Source organism: Perca flavescens, chromosome 12 (genome assembly GCF_004354835.1).
Source record: "Perca flavescens isolate YP-PL-M2 chromosome 12, PFLA_1.0, whole genome shotgun sequence".
Lineage (NCBI taxonomy): Eukaryota > Metazoa > Chordata > Actinopteri > Perciformes > Percidae > Perca > Perca flavescens.
The window spans coordinates 4,869,135-4,890,011 of record NC_041342.1 but is presented as its reverse complement, the minus strand read 5'-3'; the positions used below and the strand labels follow the sequence as shown (position 1 = coordinate 4,890,011).

Sequence of the window (20,877 nt, the reverse complement as noted above, 5' to 3'; positions counted from 1 at the left end):
TAAAACCCCCTCCTTTCTATTTATGGTTTCTGGCCCATCTAGTTAATAACCACAACAAACAATCAAATGCTCACTGCTGTGAGCTGCTTTGTCCCACCTTAAAATGTCACATCCAATTCAACAGACACTCAATAGTGCCCTTACTCTGCGCTAAGTACTGGTGAACTGTTGCCATTATTTTGGAGCTATTTTTGTGGCAGCAGTAGATCCTGCAGGCAGAATATGCAGCATGTAGACTGTTTCAGCAGTGTCTAGTCACGTGTCCCAAACCAGGTCAGCTAAAGCATTAGCGGGGTGGGCTGAAGCTCGCCTCACACCCTCCATTCTGTGATCTAAAGTACTGCTTTGACTAGGAAAAGGAGATGGAACTTTTTCATGCAGCAGTTCTGATATGATCTGACTACGGTTTTAGAGGAACATGCATCTGACTCATTGGTGTGTATCATTTTACATGATAGCACATCAAAACATTAGTAGTAGCAAGAGCTGATAGCACCTCAGCAGCAGGCGTAACACGGTCGCTCCATCACTCTGTCGCACCTTCTGTTTATTTGGGCTCTGCTTATCTGTCACTCTTTTTTTTCAGTCCCTCTGTCTGTCCCTCCATCTCTCTTCGTCTGAGTGACGACTGGATGAGCAACTTGGATTCAAGAAGCTGTGCTTGTTTTGTGAAAATTCAGCGTGGCCCTAGGCTGTCATTTTTCATAATTAAGGACTGGAGCAACAATCTGGCTACAAACACAAGCCAACAGACAGGGACGTTCACACAAACGCCGGGCTGTTCCAAAATAGCCCTACTGTACATGTCGCAGCAAACTGATCACATACAGTAGTCCCAAAGTGGAGGCATTTAACAGCCTTAGAACTGTTCTGAACATGCAAGATGAGAAAACATCCCATCCCCTGCCCTCCCAACCCTTTACACGTGAGTAGCTTTGTCTTCTGAAAACTCTGCTGTTATCTCCTCTTTGCCGTCTATTTCTAAATTTGAAGTGACGCAAAAGCCAAGTCCACTTTTTGCCCCGTTTTCTGTATAATTGCATTGGCAAGTGGTACAGCTATTTCAAGCCCTTGAATATCTCTCGTGTTGTATATACACAACACAGAGACACCAAATTGAAGATTTCATAGGATGCGAGAAAGAGAGAGGGGGGAGAAAAGGAAAATATCACAGATTACAGATGGACACAAGTGGGTCAGCATATAAATTCAGAGATTAGATGTTTCGGACAAATGTCAGGTGAATACACACGGACATGGTTTGTATCCTTTAAAACACTGTATTAATGGAGAGTCATCAGGAATCTTTTTTTTTTAAGATTATTATTATTTTTGGGCATTTCTGCCTTTAATGGATAGGACAGCTGAGATATGAAAGGGGAGAGAGAGGGGAGAGACATGCAGGAAACCGTCAAAGGTCGGACTCGAACCCTGGACCTTCTGCATCGAGGAATAAACCTCTACATATGTGCGCCCGCTCTACCAACTGAGCTAACCCGGCCACATTCCTCAGGAATATTAAAAGTAATTGTGGCGTGTTCAGCAGCCTGATTTGAAGCTAAAACCCAACATGTCGAGATTTACTTTCAAGATTTTTACCTTTGAATATATGGAGGATGATGAGATTTGGATGATTAAAATGACTAAAATACTCAAAGTTGATTCAAATTGCATAAATGTATACATCAATTATTAATATAATAAGAATTTCTCGGTGGATTTAAAATGCATATTTAAAAGGTCAAAATCAAACTCACAGTTTCCATCTCTATTTCGGTAAACAGAAGGCGGACAAAACAAACTTTCCCTTTTCCGAACACCTCTCGCCCGGCGATGGCACGATGGGATGCACTGCACTGTCACCTAGTTTCCATGGTAACCTGTTGCTATGGAAACAGGCCCTGGATCAGACTCGGGAGTTGGGTGGTGGAGATTTTGTTGCAGGAGAGGCAGAGGGAGGTGAGGATAGAGAAGCAAAATAAATAAATAAATAAATAAAACAGGAAGAGGAGAGAGAAAACAAAATGAATAGAAAGTAAAGTGGAGGAGCTCCAAAGTATTATCCAAAAATCAACACAACTCGCTAGTCACCAGAATTTTAGGGCACAGTTGACTCTACATCCTCTGATCAGACTGCTGGCTGGTTTATTACTGGGATTTTTTGGGGGATTCGAGTGTTTGATAGTGAACATGATCCCACATAGGAGAAAAAGAGGGAGAAGCCTCATTGACATTCATCTCACTCGTCTGTTGGTCTCGTACAGCAAACATTACATAAGCACTGTGATGGCTGATGGCTGGCACTACAGCCAAACACAGTAACAGGCTTTCTCTGCATGTTCCACTTTTTTTCTTTTTATCTTTGTGAGGACCAATTTGAATTTTAGACATTACGGGCAAGGACATTTCGAACTCCCCTCATTTGTTTATGAAGATATACGAGTGTTGAGGGTCAAAGTGAGACTTAGTTTAGTTACAGGTTCACAGGTTTACAGCGTTCGTGTTATGCATGTAGAGGATGATGATGATTTAAGGTCAACAGAGGGAATAAAAATGAGAGTCCTCATTAGAAAATCACAAGAGTTTGTGTGCATGTGTTTATGTGTTTGAATGCATGCTTTGATGTGTGAATCAAGTTCCAATTCACTGTCGGAAGTTATATGAATTACCTTTTTTTAAACATCAGCCAATAGCCATGTCGCAAAAGACACAAACGCACTGAACCACATAGGTTATGAGTAAAGAGAGGGAAGCGGCAAACCGCTTAATTTGTTTGTTTCTGAGAAAATATGAAGGAGGCAGCGTAAATTCAAGCCTAACACACTCATTTGCAGATGTTCGGATAAAAGGCAGTTTCCCAGAAATTACACACCGACCAGCCTTTGGAATACATTTGATTTCCCGTAATGTCTTCCTGCGCACTCACCGCCCCCTCCTTAGCTCCATCTAGCTCTCTAATCTCTCCCTGGCCGAATTTGGACTGCAGCCTGCTGGGTTAGTCTATTTAGCTGCTGTCACATAGAGAGCCTTGGAGCATGTTGTGTACTAGTCAGTGACAGACAATATGGGCAGCAACTGGCAGGGAGCACCATAGGACAGATGGATGCACAAAAACACACACACATACACACTTATTCACGTAGTGTGAGGCTTATTCACTCAATCGCTCTAACAAACTGTACCTGAGAGTTCTGTCGGACTTTCTTCGTTATGGCAGCTACACAGACACAATTGCGTGTGGAATATAAACAAAGCTGATAACAAAGATGTGCAAACAGGAAGTGAGTTATCAACTTCATACACAAAGAAAAAACATGCAACCCCCTTTGCCTTTTCTCACCATGATACTGTTATTATTCAAAATTATTTTAATGCTTTTAGAGTACGTACGTGTGTTGCCCTGTGAACATAGACATGCAGGGTTGGAGTTTGATGACATCATAGCAAATCTGAATCCAGTATGGAATCTCTTATCTAACACTACAATCTTTAGTGGTAGCCTGATTAATGTTTACAATGTAGATACAATCTCAAAATCAGACATTAAAAGGAAATGTTTGACATTTTGGGACACTTAACAGGGGGGTTATGTGCCTGACTAGTTCTTGTTTGGGACCAGTCACTTTCTAGAGTCTCCTCTCGTTGCCAGGCAACAGGTCCTGACCAAGAAACAGTCAGGCACATAACCCCCAAATTTGTCGTTTTTGTACAGATTAAACAAACGAGATAAAACATGTTCATTAGTGAGCTTTGGAGGTGCTTGTAGTTTACCTTTGCACAGAGCCAGGCTAGCTGTTTCCCCCATGTTCAGTCTTTGTGCTAAGCTAATTTAGCATCTGCTGGCTGTAGCTTCATATTTACCGTGAGAGGTATGAATCTTCTCAGCAAGAATGCAAATACGCACTTTTCTCAAATTGTCAAACTTTTCCTTATTTGTTACAAGTTCCTCTATATACTGGAGGCCTTGATTTAGAACTAATAAATTGCTCAGCTTAAAATATTGATGTGGCATAAAAGTTTAACTGTGATATTCCCCTGTGATTTATGTGACGCATAGCAAAAAAAGGAGATGAGCAGAGGGAACATCTGATGGTTAAACCAAGAGAGGAAGAGAAATGAGACAAATTGTACTCTATGAGTTGTCACAGTTGCCTCAGGCATTACGGTTTTCTGTGGACAACTTGGAAAAAGGTTTGCAATGACTTCAGTTGGACGGAACTGATGGAGGCGATTCAATTAATTGATTTGGAGTATTACACAACTCCACTTCTGTCCAATAAAACATACAAGCCACACTACCCCCTGAAACAACATCCAAAAGTGATAGTGGACATCTCTGTGATCTGTTTGTAGCAAACTGAAATCTCTTCATCCATCTATCTCATCGTATGTTGATGATCTATGTTTGCGATGTGATGACAGTGTGATTTTAAACTGTGAAGAAAAAGGTTGTCTTCGTAAAGAATATCATTTTATGAGGTTCAAACCTAAGTCAGCCATCTGTAAGAGGAAACAATCAGAACATGAATTCACTTTTGGAGTTAATGAGGCCTTGAAATACAATAAATTAATTTAAAACGTGCAATTAAACGCTTAATATCCAAGTTCATTTAATGGCAAATACAGTTACATCAAGTTTTCTTGCTAAGATTTGTTAAAGCTATTTATATCTGAGTAATGGCAGACATTAGGACATTTCTTGGACTTGATTTACGTATTTCTTCATCGCTTCACTCTATCGGCACACAGCAACCATAATGACATTTTTTCACATATACAATATTGTGTGTGCGTGTGTGTGTGTGTGTGTGCGCGCGTGCACGCGTGCGTGTGCGTGCAATGTCTGCCAAAAAGCCTGCTGACAGCCAGCTGCTGGCAGTTACTGTGTTGCAGATGCATAAGTCACTGTAACAGCGTCTCGCTTCTTCCAGCATCGGAGGTGTCAGTTAAATAAATGTATAATTATCTGGAGGTTGTCAAGAAGCAGTTTAGTGCGATGCCACGTTGCCTGCCTGAAGAGAATTTTGAAAGAGACTGTTCAGTGCAAAAGAAATACAAAGAACTCTGTCTACACATCTGGAGCTGTGACACTGTAGGGCACAGGGTTCCATCTGTGTTGTGTGTGCTAAAACAAGCATGATGTTTTTATGCATGTCCATGCAAGTATCTGTATGCGTGTCTTTAGCACTAGTGGCCAGCTGTTCAGCAGTGGGATCCCTGCACATCTGGCAGCATGCAGTGGCCTGGAGAGGAGAAGGTATCTAGCATACAGCAATGATGAGAGGGATGGGAGAAAGAGATAAGATTAAAGACAATAGGTTGGTGGCAGAAGGATTGAGAAGATAAAAAGATGATGGATTTAGCTTCATAAAATGAGTTAAAACCAAAGGGATGTACAATGAGTGTTTGAGAGACACGAGGAAGAAGTTGAATGCACTTGTGCACTCCTGTAGTCTTGTAAACAACCTTGAAAATATCTGTCATTAGGAAGTGGTGAGGTAAATGTTGGACCCTTAAAAGATTAATCTTAAAAGGAGACATACTGTATCATGCTCATTTGCAGGTTCATGCTTGTATTTAAGGTTTCAACTAGAACATTTTTACATTAAAAAAACAATATTTTTCTCATACTGTCTGACTGAATATACCTGTATTCCCCCTCTGTCTGAAATGCTCGGTTTTAGCGCCTGCCTGCCACAGGGTTTCTGCCTATTAACTTAGCAAGTCATCACTTGGTATGGGGCCATCTTCCTGATGTATTCCTGGATCTTTGGTGTATAGTGTATACAGCAGACTTGGGGTGAACCCTCCATGCATTGTGAGGAGCTTTCTTGTCTTGTCTGTTCATCTAGTAACATAGGCCATGTTTTCATTCACATCTTATAGCAGAGGGGGATCATCTCTCTCAGGGCAACTGTCTTAAGCCTGTCTGTTCTTGGGGCTTGGTACTCAACCTTGGATTGTAGCTGAGCTTGTGTCCTGGCTCCCCCTTGCATCTTTGTTGTACCTCATTAATCTCACCCTGAGCGGGATTCGAATATATATAAATATATGTACAGTATATACATATTTTAATGAACCTAATAAAAGTGATCCTGGAACCTTTGAGCAAAATCTGAATCAAAAATAACTCCTTTAGACCACTAACCACCTTTAGAACCACACAAAAACCTACGGGAAATGTTATTTAACTACTGCTTGTTGAGAAAAACACACTTGTATATCTGACAATATGTACAGTAATACTAGGAACACTACAGACTACATTAAAATCTTCACAAATATCATAAAAAAACTAGTGGGACATCTACAGGAGCTTTCTCCAAGGTCTCTTCAAAGTGGTGCCAAAAAGGACTAGCTGACAATTAGTTACATGATCTGTTTGTACCTGCAGAAAACGGGTCTATTTCTGGCGAGAGGGTCAAGCCTCAAGGGTCCAAATCCGTGATCTCTCCCTGCTTCATCCACTCTTTAAAGCAGCAAATAGCTGTTACCTTAGCTATCTAGCCCATTAGCTCAAAAGTGAGGAAGTAATTTTGGTCAATTGATATGGAACCAGCATTTTGTTGTTTGGATCTCTGCCAGCAGAGAAAAATCGGTTTCCTATGAGTCTTCTGTGTTTGCGCGCTGTGGGACTGGAGTGCGGGCAGATAGAAGATCACAAGGATGAGCCATTGACCCGGGCCAGCTTTCATTGGACAGTGAAAAGGTTCGGGGAGTGTAAGGAGAGGAAAAATAAAATAGAGGATAGAAAGTGACCCAACTGCAGGCTTGATTGACTTGCTGTGTGGAGGAAGGCCATTTTCACAGTTGGTTGAGTCCTACAGTATCTATCCAAAAACACCTCGCACACACCCTCACATGCATGAACACATGCCAATGCACAGGCACAGACACACACACACACAAACAATTGCTCTCTCATGAATGCTCAACGATGCATATCAGATTCCCCAGATATCCAAACACATATTATGGCCAGAAAAAAAAAACTTGTCTGTGGTCGACCCCGTTATGTCAGAGCAATTTTTTCCATCACGTGGGATGAGAGAATTTTCTCTGACTTCCCCTCCACGCTGCCCATACCATATACTCTGGAGTAATAGCACTCTCGTGAACATAAGACTGCATGTGCGCATGATTCCTTGACCTTTTAATGTGCAATGCATGACAGAATGCATTCCGTATCATGTGTATTAGAGACAAACATGATGATAACAGGGGTGTTGACTGGAATGAATGCAGAACAGACCCAACCTCCTTAACTGGAATTATAACTTTTAACAGGAGAACAAAACCGTAAACACAACACATTTCAGTCAAGCCTCCTTTTCCTTCCTCGCTACTTTCTGACTTTGAAAATCCTTAATAGGAGAAAGGTGTCTGTATTGATTGTCCTGCATTCTAACACTCTGTGATTGAAGAACAAAAGAGAGGAAAGATACGGACTGAGAAAAGAACAAAGAACGGCACAGAAGTCATTGGGAAAAAAAGGAAGATGTGTTTGGAGTTTTGCCAACCGGATACAGCAAAAGTTTAATCTATCAACTAGCTTCTCTACCTTCTTCGTTGCTCTGCCTTGTTGTAGCGCTATCCTATTGCGTGCAGAGGGAATTTGAAAGACAACCGTTTATCCCGCCCCTCGGATTGAGCCCTGCCAATGGTGAGTTCCCAGACCCAACATCTTGATGTGGGTCTGGCTTGTCAGGCTAGCAGACAACAGAAAAACAGTGCACCCTGTATAAATGACAAAGTTCATGTTTAACTGCCTGAAACAGAGATGTAAATATTAGGGCTGTCAAAATTAACGCATTAATTTTTGCGTTAATTTTTTAATATTTAACTCGTTAAAAAAAATTAACGAAATTAACGCAGCTGTGTTTCTTTACTTCATGTGGCGGCTGAGAAACGTAATACGTCTACATAACAGCAGGCGGCGCTACTCTGTATTGTTGCCCAAGTAATGAAAACCGGCAGCTGATTGGACGAACGCGTCACATGGGTTTGTTTTCTCCGGAAATCCAAAGCCAGACTGTCATGGCGGCCGTTCAGAATACGATCTCATATTGTACTAAAATAGTTCACTGAAACATGTTTCTGAAAACATTTTAAGCGAGAAATAGGCCGTGCAGTTGCTGAATCTGTCTTCATTTCAGAAGATTTTCGTCCGATTTTGAGAGACTCTAGTCACCTCATTCCGCTCGCCATTTCCAGGTGAGTCCCGACTGCCCTGCCGGCGACTGAACTCTCGGCTCGTTGGAGATGAACTGCTCCTCGCCTGTAAAGTAGACGAGAGCAGGCGACAGCAGCCGGGGACGGTGACAAAAATCTGCTCTCAAGTCAGACAGTTTCTAGCCGTTTCCAGCAGCCTTCAGCAGGACTAAATAAGCCAAATTGTTGCTGCTGTTGTTCTGAAAGATATTAAACATTCTGAACTTAGCAGAACCTTTCCTTGTTTGGTTTTTTCTTCATATTTGCAAAGTTAAGTGATATAGCATTTAAATATCCATTATTATAAGCGTCAATCTCAATTTAAAAAAGCGATTAATCGCGATTAATTACAGCAAATTGTGCAATTAATTAGTTAATTTTTTTTAATCGATTGACAGCCCTAGTAAATATATATATATATAGCGTTCGGTCATTGTACTCATTTGAGCATGTTTACAGAATGTGTGCCACTAATGATGAAGGAATACTGCAAAAGGGCCAAACAAAGGAACAGAGATGCTCTTCTTCGCAACACCCAAAATAATCATCTGCACTTTTCCACTCCATTTCTTTCCGTTTTAGTAGTCTATGAAATTAAGTAATAATGAATGACTAATATTCGCTTTTTAGGGGAGTTTGTTGAGAAGATTGATACCACTCTCATGTCTGTCCATAAATAATAAGGCTAAAGCCAGCAGCCGGTTAGCTTAGCTTAGCACAAAGACTGGAAACAGGGTAAAACCGGTAGCCTGGCTCTGTCGTAAGGAAACAAAATCAGAGTACCAGCACCTCTAAAGCTCACTGATTAACATGTTTGATCGTTTGTTTAATCTGTATGAAAATTGAAGTGTAGAAACGCCTGGTTGCCAAGCAACCAGTGGAGACACCAGGGGGTTACTGGTCACTGCTGTGTATTTTGATCAGAGAAATTGTAAATGATAGCTTAGAGAAAAATTGTTGAAAAATCCAAGTAGTGGTAGTTAAAATGCAAACTTGCGACAAAACAACTGAACAGAAAGAAGAAAAAAAGAGACTATAAGCTTTAACAGCACTGACTGTCTTGCATGACAAAATAGGTTGTTACAATATATTCTTTTATATAATTAATAGTGCCAAAAGAATTCCAGTTCAAAATCAACTCAAAAAAAGGGACATGACGTGTGATGTTGATGAAGGGGTACTTGAACTCATCTGGCAGGGCTGCCAAGCTACATTTGACAAAAAAAGATTGGTTGGCAAACACTGCAGTACACAGACTGATAAGGTAGAATAGGCTCAGTGTCTCACACACACACACACACACACACACACACACACACACACACACACACACACACACACACACACACACACACACACACACACACACACACACACACACACACACACACACACACACACACTCTCTCTCTCTGTCCTGGGAAATTTGCGTGGTCTACTAATCTTCTTCAAGGGGTGTTTTCCACTCCACTCCACTGTATACAATACAATTATCAGTAAGATAAACTGAAGAGATGCATTGACAGTAACACTATAATACACATTTGTAATAATGTATTTCCAAGTGTAAGGGTTTTTCTTTTCAGATTCTTTTTGACCACACCTCTGCCAAGCTACACTTTCTCTCACTAATTATCCTCCCCTCCATCTCTTTTCCTGTCTCTTGTCTTTAGTCTTCCTCATCCCTCTCTCCTATATTCTCTTATTCCAATTAATGATCCTCCTCCTTTAGGCATCCGTTGTTTCCATAGGAACAGTGCTCTGTAGTCGATACCTGTTGTCTAGGCAACGGTGAGCTGGGAAGGACATTCTGTGTGAGTCTGTGTGTGTGTGCACGTCCCAATAACTTGATTTAGGGGCCCTCCACACGGAAACACTTTTTGGTGTAAATGCACATGTTTTGCATCGTTTGGGCCGATCGTCCAAACGAACCCTGTAAAGGCACTACCTGAAAACGCACTTTTTTTAAACCTGGTCCCAGGGTGAAAACGGAGCACTTGCGGCTTCATTAGGAAGGCAAATCCACATACTTGTGTATCGATGATGTCATCGCCACACCCCTCGACCTCTAGCCTTCGACCTCTTACCCTGCGACGATGTCTCATAACAAGAACAACACCTAAATTAAAGCTGCAAGCAGCGATGGACGGGCCCTCGTGACTCTGCGCGCTTCGGGGTTAACCACGGACGCCGCTCCTTGCGACCGTGCATTCGCGCGGCACTCAGACGCCGCAAATCGTCACCAATGAAAAGGGAACTCCCTGCCGAGTTCAATGATATCTCACACAAGGATCTACATGTAACGTGTCATTAGTTATAAAAGGGGGCGTGGCTAAAGCATAGGGGGTGGGCCAAACCATCACCAATGAAGAAGGAACTCTCTGCTGAGTTCATTGATACCTCACACAAGGGTCTGCATCAAACGGGTCATTAGTTATAAAAAGGGGCGTGGCTAAAGCTTAGGGGGCGGGCCAAACCATGACCAATGAAGAATGAAGTCTCTGCTGAGTTCAATGAAACCTCACACAAGACTACCTTAAACGGTTCAAATGTTATAAAAGGGGGCGGGGCCTGAGTAAGTGGGCGTGGTCATATTATAGGGGGCGGATCACATGTAGACCACACATTCTGATTTCATGTAAATCGGATGATGTTTGTCATATAAGGCAGATTTCCTGATGCCAGTGGGGGGCGCTATGACCAAAAGTCAATTTTGGCCTGTAGGTGTCCTCAGGCCTGGACTCTTGTCCATTGTGAGAAATGTCGGGCAGATACGACAATGTACACTCAAGTTACAACAACTTCTTTGTTCATCGCTAAACACTCAAAATGGCCGCCACGCCACGCCCACACCGTCTGACGAAAAGTTTTTCTTTTAATAACTTTTCATCGTTGAGGTGTTGGGATGGTACAGACCAAGTTTGAAGTCCATCAGATGAAATCTCTAGGAGGAGTTCGTTAAAGTACGACATGTGGAAATGGCCAAAATCGCACTAATTCCGAACTTTGAAATCAAAATGGCGGACTTCCTGTTGAGTTTAGGGTATGGCTCTAATGAAGTTTTTTGTACATCTTGACATGTTACATATGTGTACCAAGTTTCGTGAGTCTACGTTAAACGCACTGCAGTGGCTAAATTTCTTTAACTTTCTAGGGGGCGCTAGCGAGCCATTTTTGTGCGCCTATTCCCGAAACCCTTAAAATACGTAAATTTTCACCAGACTTGATGCGACCGCCAAATTTAGTGAGTTTTTGAATATGTTAAGCGCCTCAAAAAGGCGATTCATTTGACGGGAAAATAATAATAGAAAGAAACAATAATTCCTTCAGTTTCAATAGGGCCTTCGCCGCTGTCGGCGCTCGGGCCCTAATAAACATGCATCCGTCCTAAAGCCCACAACCAGAGCCATGTCTTTCTCTATCACTCTGCCCACAACGACTAAGGGGGTAAGCGTCTGTCAACAACCCGTAGGTCCTATGGCGCCATTTTGATGCTACCAAACGATCACCCGACATTAGCATCCCATTGACTGCCATTCATTTTGACAGCGAATAACTTTACATCTGAAGCGTTTAAAGACTTTATTCGCCACTGTTTATTTCTAAAGAAGCACAACAATGTATAAAAGGCTCCATTACCTTGTATCTCACGTTATGGCCCCGCCCCCTTTTATAGCAGACGTTTTTGTAAAAATAGGCTAACGATTGTGTCATAACCACGCAACTTACTGTCGCATAGTAGAGGATTTACCGTACAGTACAGGAGAAGCTCGCAGGCAGTTTCGACTTACATTAGCTGTTTAAGTTTAATTAACTAGCATTTTAGTTAGCAATAATTAGCCTGTGCCTATGTTATCTCCTTGCATATACCTACGCTCTCCGTCTCTGTAAGATTGGGAATGATTGAGATTTCTCTTGGCACAGCTACCAGAAGACAACTCTCAGACAGGTTGCTCATGTCACATCTACGTCGTCTCTCTCAGTTGGAGGCACACACACACACTTCACAAGTAATTTTTTGGAAGTCCAAGTCGAGTCTCAAGTCTTTGAGCTTGAGTTCAAGTCGAGTCTCAAGTCTCTGTCCATCTGATCCGTCCCTAAGACTGTATTGTTAAATCTTATGAATTCAAAGCATGTCCTGTAGCTACCATCCATACAGTACAGTATCAGAATCAGTTGAAGGATAACTTTATGGGGTCTACTTAACACATCCCTCTAGCCCTTGGACCTGGTGAAATATTAACCAAAGTCTGTCACATCATATCATATGGATACAACTATAAAGATAGAATTTGCTTGTTCCCAGCATTAGCACAACACTTTGCGATGGTTAGCTTGTTAACTGTGACGATATATTTTAAATGTAACGTCTCTTTTCACATTAGCAAGTGACTGACCTATCTGGGTGCATTTTGAGATGCCTGATGAAGTTCGACGTTGTTGATCCGGCATCATTTTTCTTTTCTTCTCCTTACAGGGAACATACAGCTCGTCATACGTTTCCCCAACGTATATGTGCCAATAAAAGAAAATAGAAATACATGAATAAATTTAGTCAGCAGTTTGTGCGACTTAAGTACGACTCGAGTCCGAGTCTCTGACACACACACACACACACAGACGCATCTGCCAAACCAAGTCAGCACATTACAGGACATGTAACCATGCGGACAGTACGGTCTTGTAAAGACAAAACAGTGAGTGAGTGAGTGAGTGAGTGAGTGAGTGAGAGGGAGAGTGTGTGTGTGTGTAAAAGGGAACAGGGATTGCATCTGGCTCCGGGGGCTTCCCTATTCACATCTGGAACAAACCATAACGCTGGATTAACAAAAGTATCCACAGATAGAAAGAGTGAACACGAGGTCACTGGATTAAACTGGGACAGACGACAAGAGGAAATATGTAGAAAATGTGTACTAAGGGAAGGAAGTAAGGCTGGGCAATATATCAATATTATATTGATATCGTGATATGAGACTAGACTCTTAGAAATCGTTATATGTCTCAAATGGTGTCTTTTCCTGGTTTTAAGGGCTACATTACATTAAAGTGATGTCATTTTCTGAATTTACCAGGCTGTTCTAGCGGTTATATTATTTGCCTTTACCCACTTAGACATTATATCCACATTACTGATGATTATATGTCAAAAATCTCATTGTGTAAATATTTTGTGAAAACACCAATTGTCAACCCTATAATATCGCCGCAATATCAACATCGATGTATTTGGTCAAAAATAAGGTGATATTTGATTTTCTCCATATCGCCCAACTCTAGAAGGAAGTAAATGAAAAACAGTTTTATTGACTGTGATGACCTGCAACAAATATAACCAATCAGACCTAATGACTTGAATGATCAGGTACTGCTTGAAGAACACCAAAATACTGCGATATTCAATGTGATAAACAGTAAATACAGCATAGAGTAAATATATAATACAGTGCATCTATGTGTAGTTTTGACGGTGGTGTTGGTGTGAGTGAGTATGTGAGTGTGTGTGTTTGTGTGTGTGTGTGTGTGTGTGTGTGTGTGTGTGTGTGTGTGTGTGTGTGTGTGTGTGTGTGGGCCATCTGCCATCGTGAGTGGCGAGTGTATGTTTGACTGAGCACTTGCTTGTGTGAAAATCTCTGGAGGGCAGGGAGGCCTCGGCTCACCAGTCCATTCCCTGACATACACACACCCACACCCACACACACACACACACACACACGCAGAAACACATGCAGACTCAAGGGCACATGTAAAAGCAGATCGGTGATTATGCATGCACACACACAGACATTTTGTAAACCCACACACAAGTACCACAATAAAACAACCCCCCCAAAAAAACACACCCTGTCTTTGATCCCATCCTCACATCTCTACACATGCGCAACAAGAATTGCAATTACCCACGTTCTCTCTCCCTCACATGTGCTCCACTGCTCTACTTTCCCTCTGCTGGAGCTGGAAAAGGACGGGGCTCATCGGGCCAGCACCCTTACACACACAAACCATAGGAGGTATAAACACAAAATGATGCAGAAATACTCACAAAAGCATGATTGTGCGGCAATACACGCATATTCACACATGCACTGGCAAAGCGGCCTGTAGGTTTATAAACTGAAGCATATAAACACACATACAGTACACAAATTTGCAGTTTAGGGATGCACACGCATACAATACAACAGCATCTATAAGCCCATATGTGTAAAAATGATGTGGGAAGAAAAGGGCTCACAAGGCTTTAAGATAAACACAAACACACAAGCAGTGATGTAAAGAATATACTTCTGCTGCTATGAACCAATGATGAACTACTCAAGTCTTGGACTCGGACTCAAGACACTATTCTCTGGACTCGTGGTCTCGCACACTGATGACTTGGACTCAAAGATTTATGAAATCGGACTAGGACATAAAAATAGCACCTTTATTTCAATCGAAAGACACATGTTGCAACACAGTGTTTCTATTTCAGCTCAGTGTAAGAGTCTGTGTTTTTCTCCTCTCCTCACACACAGACACACACACACCGACTCAACAAAAAAACGAAAGCTCTATCAGTAGCACGGTATAGTTTAAATTCAAACCGTAGGGCAAATTCCTACCAGCGTACTTTCTATACCGTTTATACCGTCCACCTCTATATTAAACCCATATAGTCAATTCATTTTGGCATTACACCTTCATGGCCACATTTGCAAAATAAGAGACCGCATTTTCTGTTTTTAAAAACAGCACCCTATGTTTTACAGTAGACAATTTCAATGACAATGCATACACTACAAAGTTGAGGATCAAAGGACCTTTTTAAATGCCAAGAAAGTTCAGAGCTTTATATATATATATATATATATATATATATATATATATATATATATATATATATATATATATATATATGTGTGTGTGTGTGTGTGTGTGTGTGTGTGTGTGTGTTGTATATGTGTGTGTGTGTGTGTGTGTGTGTGTGTGTGTGTGTGTGTATGTATGTACGCACACAAGCATATAAATCATAGGAGCTCAATATTTACATCTATGACAAAATATGAATTTGGCAGAAACTCCTGAATCCAGATTGTACTGAGTCTATGTTAATGTCAGGTCTTAAGTGAAGCCTGCAAATTGCACTTCGGTCTATTTTTAAGCTTCACCTTTTAGAACATAGGTGAGACAGAAAAGAGAAAGTGTGGAAAGCTAAAAACAGGAGGAGAGAGACAATAAAGTGGATTGGTGTAATCCACTTTATTCTGGTACAAAAGGTTCAAACAGCAATGAAAACATGCCGACAAGGCACACACGCGCGAACACACACACACACACACACACACACACACACACACACACACACACACACACACACACACACACACACACACACACACACACACACACACACACACACACACACACACACACACACACACACACACACACACACACACACACACACACACACCTCTAGTCTTGCTCAAAATAATGTTATTTGAGCAGTAAGACTAGAGCTTACAGTGTGTGTGTGCGTGTGTGTCCCCTAATATGAATATTCCTCTGGGGCTGTCTTCCCGGCAGGCATCCAAGCTTCCTGGTAATGGAGTAGGGGAGAACTCTCCACAGCAGGAGCCAGGGACAACCAATCAATGTCAATAAATGTCTTACAGTCTGCATTAAACCAGCTCAGGATGATGTCATGACGGCTTTTTATGACTCTTATCTCCAACTCCTCGCTCACTTGCAAATGCGGTTTGGCTAAAATGTGCACAGAAATCTTATGAATCAGCTTGAGAACAAAACTCGCATCTCATTCAGAAAGGAGATTTCGTCACCTTGGATGTGAAATAAAGAAGCTCAAAAAGCTGTATAAAACCAGGTCGCTGGCAGAAAAAGAAGGCGTCAAGGAATTAACAAACAGCTTCACCAGTACTCGACTCGGACAACAAAAACCAGGCATTCTCTTCTTCACAAAGCTTGAAATTCTCGGCTTTAAAGTTTTATGCTGCACGTAAAGAACTGCCCTTAATTCAAATGATCTCACTAATAAACTGACGCTATGCAGAATTACCAAACTTAATAATAAAAACGACAGATACCAGAGACACTGTTCTTCAGCACTCTCTCTGCACTTTGACCTCTTAGTAAAGAGGTCAAATAAAGACCATCTCCATGTACGTCAATAAAGTAAAAAAAAAAAAAAAAAAAAAAAAAAAAAAAGACTTAAAAATGTTCTTCTTTGAACAAGACTTTGAAACATTTTAAGATTACTTTAAAACTAGCTCCTTTCCTTTTTGAACAAGCCCAAGGACTAGTCTTTACCTCTTTAAAGAGGACTAAAGGTTAACAATTTAAAACTGTTAGACTGAGATGATATCCAATGAAGGAGTCACCATAGCAACAGTAAGAGTGATTCACAGAGCATGCCAGGCAGTTAAATAAATTTCACATCTCAGTGCACCACAGCCTCTGCTGTGAGAGTGTGTGTGTGTGTGTGTTTATGTGTGTGACTGGTACACATACTGTACCATGATTCTATATACAGGATGCACATGCTTGACAGGCACCAGCGGTGACTGTGTGAGGACGTGTTTGTAGTTCTGTCCTGTGCCGCTGTACCTTTCGCTATCTTAACATACATGTTTTTGCATGGTTTGTTATCATGCCGATGTGAAATAAGATCTTTCGATGTGAAGTGGTATCACTCTCAAAGCAGATTTAAGATTAAAGTGTGATCCACTCTTTTCCCTCCCCTCCCTCTTCCTCCCTCTCCTTTGCTTCCTTCTTCACATCGGTCTCACACTGGCGCACTGCTCATTAGCTTGCTGTCAGTCTCGGTTTCTGTCTCCCTTTTCCCCACTTCTTTTTCTCGGTCTCCTGTGCTGTAATGCAGTTTCCCTCCCTTTCCTCACACTCCTCTTTCTCCCTTTCTATTCAATCCCTTCTTCGGAGGTGAATTCAGCAAAAGATCCTTCAGGGATATTTTCTTTTCATCACTCAGGCCATTTTCCAGCTTCTTCAGTGTTTTTCTTTCCTTTGTGTCTTACTTTTGCTTTCTCATCTCTCTCCACCTGTCCCCTTTTTCATTTAGTGAGAATGTTTTTTTTCGTGGTAAGAAATGAAAGTAGGCTCTGAACCCACCTCCCACATTCCTGCAAAACACACATGCATATATACACTCACGTACAGCGAAGTCGTGACTGCTGTACCCATACGAGCCACAGTAAGAGAGAGTAATACACCAGCGCAGAGAGCTATCAACTTCTCTGTGATCACTTTACACAAACCAGTATTTGCACACAAAGATGCACAACGCTCACAGTGCAGCAGCGAACATGAACACAATCACACATTACATCTCCACACAGCCCTGAGCATAGAGCAGGTGAGAGAACCCAGGGTGGAAATGAGAGGAAAACAGAGAGTGAGAGGCAGAAGTGAGAAGAAGAGATGGTGTGAAGGGAAGCATGTGATGACTGACTTTCTTGCAGTAATGGCTTTCAAAACAGGGCTGCTTCGTGAGTTTGGCTTCACTTCTTTTGAAGAGAAGTCAAATCCTCCCATCTGTCCCCCAAACACACCCACTGATCCTTCTTTAATACTTCCTTCTGTTAGAGGAAAACACCCAGGACATGCTCTACGTCTTTGTGCATGTGCATGTGTGTGTGCGTGCGTGGCTATTGGCAGATGCTGTCCTTAAAAACCTGACCCATATACAGCATAGTGTATGCCTTTGTTTACTGCTTGAGCCAAGCTTGTCCCCGGTTAAGCTCGTAAAACTCCAAGGTTGATTTGGGGTGTTCAAAAGATCCTTTAAATACTTGAGTCTGATAACATTTTTCAGGCCTCATTTTCTCTCGAGGATGAATGCCATTAATGCATGCAATGAACCATGCCGATCACTTTATTTAAAAAGGGACATCTATTTCATCCCGTGACTGCACAGTGATGTATCAATTAAGGTTGTCACTTTTTCAAAAAACTAAAAGTTTAAACTAATTCCAACTTGCACGGAATTTGGGCTTCACCTGACTACAAATCTCTCGAATGTCCAGTCAATTTAAAGTGGTGGAACTGACTTCTCATGCAGGAAATACTGATTTATACACCCAGTTTATAGAACTGCATGGCGAAAACAATACGAACAGCCAAAAATGAAGGACACTGCTTGGCTGCAGTGAGTGCAAGCACATAATGGAGTGGGATGGCAATAAAGTTTGACATAATAAGTCAAAAGCTGTTGCGGCTAGCTCCTGCAGTGTATGCCAACAACGCTGCAGACACTTTTTTTCTGTCCCAAGTGACAAGCTAACATTACAGTTGTGTTTTACAGGGTCAGCAAAGAGACACACATTGCATTTCAGGAACGTCCCTGTGCTGGAGTACCATTAAGCAACAGGTAGACCTGTACTAACTATATCTGACCAGACTGGCACAGAAGGCAGACAAGGTTCGCATTCATACAACCAATCCACTCTCAGTGGAGTTCAAGCCGCTCCCTTCTGGTCGTAGATATAGATACCCTAATGTCAGAACCAACCGAGCAAAAAACTCATTCATTCCCATGGCAATAACCCAATTAAATAAGATGTGGGGATGGGGTATGACTGGAGGAGGAATATATGTGAAGTACTGTGCAGTAGTTTCATTTACATTTTATTTATGACATTAGGCCTTTTAGAGAAGTGCAGCATAATCCTTTTTACTGTATTCTATTTATTGATGTGTGTATGTTATGTGTTAGAATAAATAGTGCTATAGATGTCTGGTTCAATGTTTGTGTTGTGGATTATGTGTCAATATGCTGGTACTGTACAACAAACTGCTTCTCGGGGACACTAAAGTTTTGTAAGTCTAAGGCACAGCCTCTCATACTTATACACATGAATTTAAACAAACTAAAATAGGGCTGCGAGAGCTGCATGCAACTAACTTATTTTTCATTACTGATTAATCTGTTGATTATTTTTCAATTAAAAGGTGTCCCATGGAGTTACGTTCCAAATTTGGGGTTTCTCACTCAAACTCACTGTGTGTATTCTTGAGGCCTGAAAAACATATTCAGTGGAACATTCAACTGAAAAGCCCCATCATATTTTCATTTATGTGTACTTTTAAAATATCAGGTTAAAAGGCCAGTATTTTTTTCAGTTTAAATGTGCACTTACATTAGTTGCACTTAGTCCTCTCTGCCTGCTTCCATTCAAATGAGTCACATAAGCTGACCTTTTCCACTGCTGCATTTACTGTAATTTTATATTCAGCGTATTCAGCCGAAACTATACCTGCAATTACAAACTAAACTTTGCATTCCAACTCATTTGGCAGTGCTCCAAATGGCTGCGGTGTCATTCTTTCCCATTCAGAGCTTCGGGAGTCACCTACTTCAGTTGATTGCAGCATTATCTTGTCTTAGTGTGTTAGGGTCAAGCACGGCTAATGGCCAAAACATTGTCATTGTCACACTGATACAGTGGTGGTTAGCGCTCCAGCCAGCAGCTGAAGGGCACTCCACACCATGTAAGTCAACTGATGGGCTGTGGAGATGGAGTGGAAATGTTAAGTGCCACTATTACCGATTTCACTGTCAGGGAGAAGTCACGTACAGCTAAACTCTTACCGTAGCAGAGCATTCAAATCATCATAGGCATGTAAAGACTTGTGTAGCTTGTACAATACTGACTGGTAGACGACAGATGAGTAAAATAAAACCTACAGAATATATTTCAAGTAGGCTTTTTGTTATGTGTGTCACTGCTGAAAAACATCCTCAAACTCTTGTATTGTAGAAGTTAAACAGACTATGGAAGTTGCTGAATCTTACTTGTTAGGAGCTAAAACTTTGTGCAGAGATTGTCCCAACCGAATACTGTTTAGAAGAATTAAGGTGCGTCTCAATTCGGATACTTACGTGAGTACACTCACATGTAGTACACTGTGTACACTATGTACTGTAGTGGGTATATTTAAGTGTTGACTCGCACATGGCTGTTATGCACTGACCGGAAATGACTCTTCTTGTTTTTAAATGGTAAACTGCAGCCGGGTGGGTATTAACGCCACCTATTGTAGCCCGACAAAATATATCCCGGCTTGTTTTCTGACTACACTATATTGGTACTTATTGAGAAGAAAGAAAAAAAAAACGTGTATAAATTACGTTTGCATAGTACGTTTTTTTTCGCCATTTCAATCGCAACCGCTGCAGGTTCCTCACCCGCCATATTCACAAGTTTGAAAATACGTTGTTGGTCCCGTAGCTTCCAGTAAGTAGCAAAGATGGCGACCATTGAGGGAGAGTAGTGTCCAGCGTTGAACTGCAACACAGATGAACTGCAAGGAGACGTTTTTTTTGCATTCAACCCCACTGAAAAAAACTGCTGCAGCTGAAAAGTTGATCTACTAGCATTACCGTAATAACGGTATTTGACGGGTGGACTTCAGTATTCAGCAATAACAGTTGACGTTTGACATATTTGTTGAAGTGCGCAAACACACAGACATAGAACACAACAGGACAGAAACATAAGCGCGTGTGTGCCAGGGTATGTTTTGCCAAAAGATTTAATCAATTTTGGCAAGAATTTCCAATACAACTTGTGATCTCAATTTAAGAAATATTCAACCTATGTCAGGATTCACAGATTTGTAACAATACCTCTGTGAGTGCTTGGTGAA

At 41.4% G+C, this 20,877-nt stretch overlaps 1 protein-coding gene across 1 annotated transcript in view; it reads right to left on the bottom strand.

The window, feature by feature from the left end:
• Nucleotides 1–20,877, bottom strand: part of ece2a (endothelin converting enzyme 2a) — an 88,365-nt gene that overhangs the window by 21,577 nt on the left and 45,911 nt on the right. The window contains exon 3 of the mRNA XM_028593517.1: nt 20,858–20,877. This exon is cut by the window's right edge and continues 264 nt beyond it. Within this exon, the coding sequence (XP_028449318.1) occupies nt 20,858–20,877 (20 nt within the window). The remainder of the gene's footprint in view (nt 1–20,857) is intronic.